Source organism: Cherax quadricarinatus, chromosome 18 (genome assembly GCF_038502225.1).
Source record: "Cherax quadricarinatus isolate ZL_2023a chromosome 18, ASM3850222v1, whole genome shotgun sequence".
Classification (NCBI taxonomy): domain Eukaryota; kingdom Metazoa; phylum Arthropoda; class Malacostraca; order Decapoda; family Parastacidae; genus Cherax; species Cherax quadricarinatus.
The window spans coordinates 35,793,293-35,805,787 of record NC_091309.1 but is presented as its reverse complement, the minus strand read 5'-3'; the positions used below and the strand labels follow the sequence as shown (position 1 = coordinate 35,805,787).

At 41.9% G+C, this 12,495-nt stretch overlaps 1 protein-coding gene across 2 annotated transcripts in view; it reads left to right on the top strand.

Annotated features, from left to right (window-relative positions):
* The window catches only part of LOC128689241 (uncharacterized), a gene marked incomplete at its 5' end in the record, with an annotated part of 70,560 nt that extends 59,275 nt beyond the window's left edge, over positions 1-11,285 (top strand). For both annotated transcript variants that reach the window (XM_070086400.1, XM_053777377.2), the window contains 1 exon segment: positions 10,561-11,285. In XM_070086400.1, coding sequence (XP_069942501.1) covers positions 10,561-10,774 — 214 coding nt within the window.
* Between the last annotated feature and the right edge of the window lie 1,210 nt (positions 11,286-12,495).

Genomic DNA, 12,495 nt, shown 5'->3' with positions numbered 1-12,495 from the left:
AGAGGTCCAGTGACTCTCAAGCTGGTCCTAGTGGCATTAAAAGAAGTAGGGAAGTAACCCCGGAAAAGGACTTGATACTTCAAGTCCTAATGGAAGGGGATTCCCCTTCTAAACAATAACAACTTCCACGCTCTCCCCTCCTCCCATCCCATCAATCATCACCAGATCTTCAATAAAGGTAAGTGTCATGTATTCTAAATAGAGTATTAACTGTGCATGTCTTCTTCATTTTTCTTCTTCATTTTGAGTCCTGGAGATGGGAAGTACAGTGCCTGCACTCTGAAGGAGGGGTGTTAATGTTGCAGTTTAAAAACTGTAGTGTAAAGCACCCTTCTGGCAAGACAGTGATGGAGTGAATGATGGTGAAAGTTTTTCTTTTTCGGGCCACCCTGCCTTGGTGGGAATCGGCCAGTGTGATAATAATAAAAAAAAATAAAATTAATATTTCATGTGGTAAAAAATTTTTTTTTTTTCATACTTTTGGGTGTCTTGGACGGATTAATTTGATTTCCATTATTTCTTATGGGGAAAATTAATTCTCCTTACGATAATTTCGGCATACGATGAGCTCTCAGGAACGGATTAATATCGTAAGGCGGGGGTCCACTGTATATGTATACTGCCTGTGACACAAATCTGTGATGTGATGGCAACAAACTTGAGTATAAGTCCATAAAGCCATTGTTGAGAAACATCACAACAAACTGAGGAAGTAACTGTGGAAGATGTTCAGCTTTGCTAGAGAAGAGAAGAACAAACTTTGGAAGTAGTTTTCATCTTAAACGATAAAGGGGACTTGGAAGTGTGTTGAGTATTTTTAGGTCTTAAATTTATTTTTCTCCTTGACCAGGAGTCTGTAGGAAGAAAACTTTGAAAGTGTGTGTGTGTGTATTAACCCTTTGAGGGTCCTTCCCATAGTTCTATGGCTTTGAAGCCAGGGTCCAAGCCGTAGTTCTATGCCATGAACTCATCTCACTCAGATAAGCTGTGAGTGGTAAATTTGGGCCTAGATATGAGAGAATGCATCTGTGTGGTAAGTGTGCACCATATAAAACAAATCCTGCAGCATGCAGTGCATAGTGAGAAAAAAAAACTGCGACCTTGTTTTTGGATTAAAACAGAGACTTTACGGTGTACATTTGTATGCTTTTTACGTTTGTATTTGCAGTTTCTTGGTCTCATTTGATAAAATGGAAGATATATTACAGAAATAAAGATAATTTTTATTGGTTTTAGTACTGAAAATGGCTAGAAACTGAGCTCAAAGTAGCAAAAATGTTTGATTTTTGCCCATGTTCATGAGTAAACAAATGATTTCACGTGTCCAATACACGTCAACTGGTGGGTCCAATATATGTTCACGAATGCGCTGATTCTCCATGGGGAAATTGGACAGAATTCTTCTGTAAGCCATGTGTGTCGTAAGAGGCAACCAAAATGCCAGGAGCAAGGGGCTAGTAAACCCTTCTGTATATATTACTAAAAGTAAAAGGAGAAACCTTCGTTTTTCCTTTTGGGCCACCCCCGCCTCGGTGGGATACGGCCGGTGCATTGAAAGAAGAATAATGCGCTGTTAATATTTATACAATTATTACAAATTTGCATAACAGTAAATCCTTTATTTTTTGGTGTGAATAAAAAATTGAAATGGAATTCATCTGTAAAGCCTGGAAACATAATAAACGGAAGAAGTGTTATTTTAGTGCTAGGAATGCCTGCATTGTTTATTCTGGTCCGTATTGAAATTGGATTACATATTTTGAACTTTGTGTGAAATTGGCTAAATTACTAATTTCCGATCACTTTATTGGGTAGTTGAAATAGTTGATTGGGCGATTTCTTGTGCTCAATCGATAAAATAGAAGTGATGCTAGCAAAATAGCTAAGAATTTAGTTGACTGGAGTAATGTAATTGGCCTAAAATGGGAGTCAAAGTGGACAAAATCACCAACGCGTAAATATTGCCGACTCAGCAAAATTTATGAGTGTAATTTCGTCAGTTTTCCATCAAATTTTGTACTTTTCATTTTATTACTTTCAGAAAAAGATTCTCTACCATTTCATTAGAAAAAAATAAAAAATTTTTTTTTTTTTTTAAATTCTTGGACCCTGTAGACAAGTCTCAGATCAGGGGTCTGGATCATGAAAGAGTTTAAGAACAAAAAGGAACAACACCGTGACTGAAACATTACACAAGTATCCCGCACATAGGAGAAAGAAGCTTATGACGATGTTTTGGTCCAACTTGGACCATTTACGAGTCAATATGACTTGTAAATGGCTCAAGTTGGACTGAAAGATTGTCATAAGCTTGTCTCTCTCCTATGTATGGGATATTTGTGTATTGTGTGTATTAAACTCCCCAAAACATGCTACCCTTGTATAAATAAATATGAATGTGGTATTGGTAAATATAATTAGAAAAGCCAATACAATTAGTTTTATTTGGAAATTCATTTGTTGGTTGTACAAAAGAAGCATCGTTCAAGTTACATAAAAGTGTATGTACCATACTATATGCATATTTACTGCTGCTCTTTCTACACCGTTTTATTATTATTATTATTATTATTATTATTATTATTATTATGGTTTGGTGGTTTCTTTCAGGTCTCATGAGTACACTAAACATTCATGCTACACATTTTTGTTAGGTGAGGTGTGATTGGATGCAACTTATTTTAATGCAGGTACAGAAACCATTTTACTGGCTATTGACTAACAAAACTGGTTAATGATATTTTCTAAATAAATGAAAAGTGTTATTACAGTGATAAAAATAAGTGTTTTTATTGTTTACATCTTTATTCTGACACAAGGAAATCTAAAAAGTGTCATTTTCATACTGTTTAACACATCTCCACCTCAGCTGTTGAGAAGTACTCTACTGCATTATTAACAATATAAGTCTCAAGACTATACTGTAATTATACATCATTGGTACACCTCGTTTAGATAATGTGGTGCAGTTCAGGTCTCCATTAATTACATTATGACCATAGTTACATTACAAAACATACACAGAAGGATAACAAAATTCATCCATGCTATCAGGAATTTTTGAAATGAATTAAGAGATCTAAATCTACACTCAAATGAAGTGAAGAGGCTCTTGGTCTGAGGAATTAGACCTGTCAGTCTCCTTCCTCAGACCAAACCTAATTACCCCCCTTCCCTATCCCATCCTCCCCTTTTTCCTTTCCTCCCCCTCCTCCCCACCTCTCCCTTTTGCCCTTCCTGTTTTTGGCCTTTGGGAATTTTTCTACAGGCGTGCTAGTTCCTAGGTAGGGGAAAGGGTACCAGGGTCCATCCCATTCCGATGAGGTTCTTGGTAGTGGCGTAGTTTGCCGTGGAATCTGGATCGCCTGGAGATGTCCCTGTCCCTCTCCCTTATCCCGGAGGGTGGCTTTGGGTGTCTTTCGGGTGACTGGTGTATCTCTGGAAGACACCTTTCGGATTCCGGGGGTGGTGGCCGAAGGAGGTATGCTGTGGCGGATATCCGGCCGCCCTCTCTTTTGTCCACCGAGGTAGCTCGGCAGATGTGAGGTTGCTATCCCAGATTGCTGGTTTACTGGCATGAAGGGTAGGGTATAGCACGGGTTCCATGCTGCATCTGCACTACTTGCAGTGCTGAGGTCCTCTTGGGCATGGAGGGAGATTTCTGGCCCTTTCATTCCTCCTAGTAACTATCCTTCCCTGGTCCCCCCCTTTTTTTATTCTTTTTTGTTTTTCTTTTTTTTTTTTTTTTTTAAAAAGAAAGAAGTAACCTAACCATGGAGTCCCCAATCCATGACCCCGCTACCCCCGGGCCCCTTATTGTTACTGCACCCCGTTCTGACCTCGCCTCATCTTTAGGCCACTCTTTGGACACTCCTAAAAGTCCCTGTACCTCTTGCTGGTGCTGTTTCATCACCCGCTTCAGGTGCCGGGGTTTCGACTGACTCCTTCGATTTGTCTGACCTCCGCTCTCCTTTGACTATGCTTTCGGCCTCTCCCTCTACGGTGCGGCAATTTTTGAATCGCCAGCCCGTCCCACGTCGGACCAACTCTGGTCCCACTTATAAACGCCAACGATAATCTCCTGATGATGTTACTTTGTTACCTTCCCATTCTACTCGGAAAAGACTGACACGTCATGCACTCCCTCTCCACACTCAGTTTCGTACCACACAATGGACTAAATTCTTTACTTTAAGACCGACTTCTTCTACTGCCTATCTTTCTGACCATAGTATTGGCAAAGCGCTCTTACGCCATGTTGGTAGAGATATTTCCTTTCATGCTCTTCAGAGTGGTACGCGCATCATCACAGTCCAGAATGCTACCCAAGCTCATGATCTTTCTCTTCTTTCACATATCGATACTATTCCTATCACTATCGAAAAACATCATTCCCTCAATTCTGCAATTCTTGTAGTGGCACTGTCATTCTGCCCCATACCATAGTCCAACAGAATTTCCAGACATGTGGCAATGACATTCTCAAACAGCTGGAACTCCAAGATCTCCCAATTCTCAAGGTAGACACTTTTATGTTCTTCCTGCGGAGACGATACCCTTGCAATGTGACTTGTTTAACTTTTGACAGCCGTGAACTCCCATCCTCTGTTTATGTAGCAGGACATCGGTTACAAGTTTGAAAGGTGATCCCTACACCACAACAGTGTAGAAATTGCTGGCGATTTGGCCACCCAGCAAAATATTGCAGATCTGTAGCCGAATGCCCAGTCTGTGGTGCCGATGACCATTCTAATACGTCTTGCAGTCAACCTCCCTCTTGCCTTAATTGTCATGAGACTCACCCTTCGTACTCTCGCCGTTGCCAGGTCTACTTAAATGAGCGGGAAATTCGTTTCCTCAAAGAGGCAGAAGGTCTCCCTTATGCTGTGGCGGTTTCTCATCTCCGCCTTCAAGGGAGACTACCCCGTGTTTCTTATTCTCGTGTTTCAAAACGGCCCCCCACTCCTATGGTCCCATCTATTGCAGCCTCCTCTGCGGTTGCCAGTCCCATAGTCACTCCTGTATCTAATTCTTTTGCTGTCCTGGGCTCGGACGTCCCTACTTCAACACCTCAGTCTGTTCTCACTTCTTTGTGTTCTCCCTCATAAATCCCGGTATCAACAAGACCTCGTACGACACCTCCTCCCAATCGTCCCTCTACTTCTCAGAAGTCCAAAAAAATCTCCTTTAACCCCTCCTTCCCTTCATCCACCTCCACACTTTACCTTCCCAGTCTCTGTACCTGGGTCTTTCCCTTTCACTGGCTCTGTTACAAGTGTGGAGGTTCATCCTCCTCCTCGTACTGTGCCTTCCTCCCCTCTCCCCTCCCAAGTTTCTTCCTCTTCTGCCACCTCCCAGGTTTCTGCCTCTTCTGTCCGCTCCCACACTTCTCCAGTTCCCTCCACCCTTTCGCCCCCCCCCTACCTTGGTACAGCCCATTACAGTTCCGATCTTTACTCAAACTCCTCCTCCTTCCATCTCCAATATTGTCTCCCATACGACGTCTCTGAACTCCGAAACACTTGAAGCAATCTCTGAATATATTGCAGAGACCAAACCATCAGTGGACACTGATCCACCCTCTGTTCCTTCTCTTTCCTCTTCTCCATCTGCACAACTCCTTTCTTCACAGTGCACCATTCCTTCGCTGCTTGAACGTTTTCCGCTGCCACCTCATGTGGACTTTTCTAACCCCTCTAGTACGTAAGTACCCTTACCTGCGGATTTCTAGTATCTTTATCATTGCCAATCATGGCCTATTTACAGTGGAATATACGCGGGCTCAGGGGTAATCGGGGTGAGCTTCAGACGTTGCTTATTACAACCCAGGATTCCAAATGGCCTGTTACCCCGGGTGTAATGGGAGCAAATAAACACAGTAGAAAAAGTTTAGACTTATATTATCCTTCGCCAATTTAGAACAGCAATATGTACACTATGTACAGTGATAAGTATAGTGCACTCCACGGTAAGCAAAGCAGAAATAGAAGCCACAAGATAGCAGACCGTGCTTCAACCAGCTCTAGAATGGGAATGACAAGGGCAGACAGGAGAGCGGTACCCACATAATCTCTGCGATTGCCAAAACCTTCTTCTTATTGGCTAGAACCTGGTCACTAGTTGAATGACGGGGCCCCATCATCAACTCTTAGCAACCTGGTTCGCTGGTTGGGGGAGATAGCCTGTAAATGAGGGTGTGTACATGCGCCGAATAAAGGTTACGTACTCTTTGCATGCCACATTGCTCTCCCAATTTTCCCCTGTTGGCGTTTCCTTACAAGAACCAAAATTACACTCTGCTGTTATCTATCCCATCTCAGGCTATAATTTATTTTATTCTTCAGATCCTTTTCCTGATGGGACCTTTAACGAAAATGCCCTTCTTCTACGCACTGATATTCCGTACCATCAGCTATTTGTTCGTACTTCACTGCATTACACAGCAGCCCGTATCCACCTGCATAGGTGGTATACACTCTGTTCTTTGTATCTCTCTCCTTCTCGAGCATTATCTATTCTGGATATTGCCTTTCTTGTTTTGTCATTACCACCACCACTTCTGTTACTTGGCTATTTTAATGCCCATCATTTCCTCTGGGGGAGGTCTCACTGTGATTTCTGTGGCATTCAGCTAGAGGCTTTTCTTGCTTCCCACCCCCTCCATGTTTTAAATACAGGTACTCGCACCCATTTTGATCCTCTTACTTGTACTCTCTCTCGCATCGATCTCTGTCTGCTCTTCCTCCGCTGCACTAGACTTCACCTGGTCTGTTCTCCCGGATTTACATGACAGCGATCATTTTCCAATCATTCTTACTTCCCCTTCATATTCACCACCTCTTCGTAACCCACGCTGGCAATTTGATCAGGCAAATTGGGACCTTTACTCACAACTAACTGTTTTTAGTGAGATTCCTTCTTCGCCCTCCATTGATGAGCTTTTACACCTCTTCTCGTCCTCAGTTTTAACCGCAGCTTCTCATTCTATACCCCAAACCTCGGGCAGGCATTCTCAGAAATACATACCTTGGTGGTCTCCTGCTTGTGCTCGTGTAGTACGTTTGAAACGCGCTGCGTGGGGCAGGTACCAGTATAATAGAACCACTGAGAGACTTCTTGATTTTAAGCAGAAACATGCGATCGCTCGCCGTGTCATCCATGACACAAAACGCACTTGCTGGCGAGATTGTCTCCACCATCACCTCTGCTTCCTCTATGAGTGCAGTCTGGAAAAAGGTACAGAAACTGAGTGGTAAATATTCTCCTGACCCGGCTCCTGTTCTGCGGCTTGCCGGTGTTGATATAGCCATTGAAACTGGCAATCATCTGGTCTGTATTTCTCTGGGGCTCCATCTCTGCCTCTCGTTTCTTTCCTCAAAGTCTGCCAGAGAGTTAGCACCCTTGGACTATTCTTCTCTCAGAGAAGAACAGTATAATGTGCCTTTTACACTTCAGGAACTGGAGGCAACACTCTCAGCTTGCCGATCATCGACAGCTGGGCCCGATAACATTCATATTCGTATGTTACAACATTTACATCAGTCAGCCCTTGCAGTCCTCTTACGCCTTTTCAATCTTATTTGGTCACGAGTTCTTCCACAGCTGTGGAAATCTGCCATTGTTCTCCCTTTCCGCAAACCGGGTACTACGGGACATGAAGCCTCCCACTATCGTCCCATTGCTCTTACCAGTGCAGTTTGCAAAGTGATGGAACGTCTGGTAAATAGATGTTTAATGTGGTATTTAGAGACACACAACAGTCTCTCCACTCGTCAATATGGCTTTCGTAAGGGCCGTTCTACCATAGACCTCTTACTGCGTTTGGATACGTATGTTCGTAATGCCTTTGTGAATAGCCACTCAGTTATTGCCATATTTTTTTGACCTTGAGAAGACATATAACACAACTTGGAGATATAATATTTTGGCCCAAGCCCACTCCTTAGGCCTCCGAGGCTATCTACCATCTTTCCTTAAGAACTTTTTAACTGACAGACATTTCCGTGTTCGAGTTAATAATGTGCTCTCCCCGGACTTTGTCCAAGGTGAAGGTGTCCCTCAGGGATGTGTTCTGAGCACAACACTTTTCTCCTTGCTATAAATGATTTCGCCTCTGTTCTTCCATCCAATATTTGGTCATCACTCTATGTGGATGACTTCGCTATTGCTTGTGCAGGCGCTGACTGTCACCTCATTACAGTTTCTCTCCAGCATGCTGTCAACCGTGTTTCCAATTGGGCCACCACGCATGGGTTTAAATTTTCCAGTACCAAAACTCGCCAAATTACTTTCACTAGACGCTCTGTCATCTCCGATCATCCTTTGTACCTCTATGGCTCCCGTATCCTTGAACGTGATACAGTCAGGTTTCTAGGCCTTCTCTTTGACCGTAGGTTATCCTGGAAACCCCACATTACCTCTCTGAAGGCAACTTGTCACAGCCGGCTGAACCTTCTTAAAACCCTTCCTCATCTCTCATGGCGAGCTGATCGTCGAACTCTCCTTCGCCTGCATTCAGACCTCATTTTATCAAAACTTGATTATGGTGACCAGATCTATTCAGCAGCCTCTCCTGCTGCTCTCTCTAGCCTTAACTCCATCCATCACCAAGGATTACATTTGTGCCTTGGTGCTTTTTGCTCTTCCCCTGTTGAGAGCCTCTATGCAGAAACAAATGTTCCATCCTTGCCTGATCGCCGTGATGCCCATTGCCTTCGCTACTATGTGCGCTCTCACAATCTCCGCAATCCTTCCATTTATAGAATGGTCACTGATATTAGTAGACATTCTTTATTTGTTCGCCGCCCCTGTTTACTCCATCCCTTCTCTCTTCGCCTACATTCGCTCTCGTCTTCCCTTCACTTACCGCCTTTATATGTTCATGTAGCATCTCACTTTTCCCTACCCCCCTGGGAAGTTCCAGCTGTTCGGGTCTGTTCTTTCTCACTCCCTTGCTCGAAAGCCCAACTGCTTACGGTGGCTTCCCACTCTCTTTTCCTTGACCGCTTCCACTCTCATTCTCATGCTGTCGCCGTGTACACAGATGGCTCTAAATCTTCTGACGGTGTCGGATTCGCAGCAGTGTTTCCGGACAGCATCGTGCGAGGGCATTTACTATCTTCGGTTAGCATTTTTACTGCTGAATTGTATGCCATTCTTGCAGAACTTATTCGTATCGCATCTATGCCTGTGTCATCATTTGTGGTTGTCTCAGACTCCCTTAGTGCTCTACGGGCTACACGGAAATTTGATACACCTCGCCCCCTAGTTCTCCGTATCCAACTTTGTCTACGCCGTATCTTTACCAAGCATAAAGATCTTGGTTTTTGTTGGGTCCCTGGTCATGTTGACATACAGGGCAATGAACAGGCAGACACTGCTGCGTGGTCAGCTGTACATGACCTACCAATTTCATATAGAGGTGTTCCATTTCTGGACTATTTTGCTGTAATAGCTACCCACCTTCACACCCGTTGGCAACAACATTGGTCTGCTCTGCTCAATAACAAACTTTGTTCTATTAAACCGAGTATAGGTTACTGGCCGTCTTCTTGTCACCAGTGTTGAGGTTGGGAAACTACTCTCTCCTACCTTCACATTGACCATACTCGTCTTACTCATGGATATCTCATGGAGAGGCGCCCTGCTCCTCTCTGTGAGAATTGTCAGGTTCCATTATCGGTCAGCCACATTCTGTTAGACTGCCCACTTTATCAACGAGCACGCAGAATTTACCTCCATCGTCGTCTTCACTCCGCTGCTCTCTTTACCTTCCCTTTTCGCTGATGGACCCACCTTTCATCCGGACTCACTCTCTCTCATTGACTTTTTGACAACAACTGACTTACTCCACAAACTCTGATGATACCTTCAGCCCTTTCTACCTCAATCTCTTGCTACCCTCTACCCCTGCACTATCCCCTGCCCCCCTGTTTTCTGTAACCTACTGATCATCCCTCCCCCCCCTTCTGCAGCCCGATACCCTTGCTTCCTTCCCTACCCTGCAGCGCTGTATAGCCCTGCACTTTGAAGGAGGGGTTTGGGATATTGGCAGTTTGGAGGAATATGTTGTGTATCTTTATATGTATATGCTTCTAAACTGTTATATTCTGAGCACCTCTGCAAAAGAAGTGATAATGTGTGAGTGTGGTGAAAGTGTTGAATGATGATGAAAGTATTTTCTTTTTGGGGATTTTCTTTTTTGGGTCACCCTGCCTCGGTGGGAGACGGCCGACTTGTTGAAAAAAAAAAAATGTGAAAAAGAACAATGCAGTGAGAGAAGAAACCACCTAGCATAAGCCAGTAGGCCTGCTGCAGAAGTCTTGTATCCTTATGTTTTTCTCTTTCACATCTTTCTGGCACTGAATGACTCATAGGTTCAGTGTTTTCCATGAGTATAGTAATCATTAGGTAGTGTTTGTATACCCTTAGCTCATCCTGTGAATGTCAGTGTATTGCGTACCCAAAACTCATCTTGTGAGCGGTGTACAACAGCACATGTATAATATGGAAAATAAATATATATACCGTAATAATATACCAAATATTCTTTTCTTGCAGATGTATGAACTGTGCAACTCCAGATGTACTAATAGAGTTTGGTAATCTGCTGGTAAATTTCTGGGCAGATGCCAAAGAACCATGTCCAAACTTACCCTTCACTTCTGACGACTTAGCACAGGTTGTCACTTCTCCAGATGGGCGACACTTCCTTGAAATTACTCTAGGTCAACTTCAGGGTTTAATGACTGCACTAAAATCATTACAAAATTAGCTACCAATAGTTGTTTTTATCACTAGCACCTCGTTTCCTTTCCTGTTATTGTAATATTCAAGTGCCATCTTCCTTAAGATTATTTATTGCATAATTAGGGATAAACAGCTCATAACCAAATGAGATCTCCTTTATCAGAAATAATGATATACAGTAATACTTGTTTTAGTACTGCTAATAATAATTTTTATTTTCAGCAGTCTTAAAATTGTGTACAAGCACTATTAAGTGTTAAAGGAAAGGTTCAAAGTTCTCTTGCATACATGCACGAATATAGGAAAAATCAGTGTTAGAAAGTAACAGTGTTTTAAATAGTGGTAGCGTCAAGTTCCAGGTGCAGTTTTGATATAAGCAGTGTAGGAAATATAAATATTAATATGTTAATAGAACTTGTAGTTGGAAAGTTGGTTTTATAATATTTTTTATATGTCAATGTTTGTGCTGGCGTGATAAATTCTTTGTGGAGGTCACTGATATTGTCTTGTATTTTTCATAAATATTGTTAAAGCTTCTTATATTTTAAATATTCTCCTTTGTTAAATGAATTTTTTTTATTTCACTTCAACCATCAATCTGTTATAGACACAAAACCCATCCTTTTAGAGGATTGATTATTACAAGAGCCTCTGCTCCTTTCATAGTCCCTTGATTATCTGCCAAGATTGTTCATCAGATTGGCATGATACAAACAGGTATAATTAATGAAATGATGCAATATCAAAAAAAAAAAAAAAAATACTCAAAATAAACTGGACCAGTTCTTGCAACTAGAGCCAGATCAGCCAGTTTGTGATGGCTATGTAGTCCTGCAAAGTACTGGTAGTGCAGCCAACAAGAAAGTCTGGCTCAGGCCAGGCTGTGAGGGTAGAAGAACCCTTGATATCAATTACAGGTATGCCCTTAGCTACGTTTTAATTTTATTGTCACAACCTTACACTTTTTTAGGAAGCATTTGTGAACACTTTGCAATGGTGACTGACCCACATGGGTTTAGCACTTACTTTTTTTAATATAATGTGAACAATTATTAAACGTGGCTAATACAATCGTATTCTCAAACCAGATGAGTTACTAAGTCAGGAAGTATTGGTAATGTAACAAATTATATATATAGTGCTGTTGTGCTGATAAACCCATTGTCCAAGCTCTGTGACATCACCCATTTTCACTCATTTATGTTAAGCACCCATGCTCAATGATTTTTTGGATATTACTGACTGGCAATAGATATTCAAAGTTGTTAGCTGCAAAAAATCAATGCTTTAGTTTTAGTATCTACAGTAGTTGTTTGGATGTTGTAGATAGCTAAAAATCTTTTAATATAATTGGAAATGTGTAAAAATATTAGAATGGGCAAATTGAAAATAGTGGTTCATATAAATTATATAATATAGGAATAGAATCCAAAAGATGATTATCTGAAAGTGTGAAGTGAAGGTGTGAATTAGATGTGTAAGTACTGCATATCACTTAAAAGCTTAATAGGAAATTCAGTGCTGCTTAGCAAGTCTCAGCTTTGATGGCCATTTAAGGAAAGTAAATTGACACAGGTTAAATTTTGGAGAAAATACCACGATAATGAAAACTGAGTCTTGTTAATAAATTTTCTAACATGGACATTTTCTAGTATGGTAGGGTAACCCAATAGAGGAAACACATTGACTATCTTTCATTCTCTAGCTGTCTTGCCAGAAGTATGCAGACATCATAGATTTAAAGAA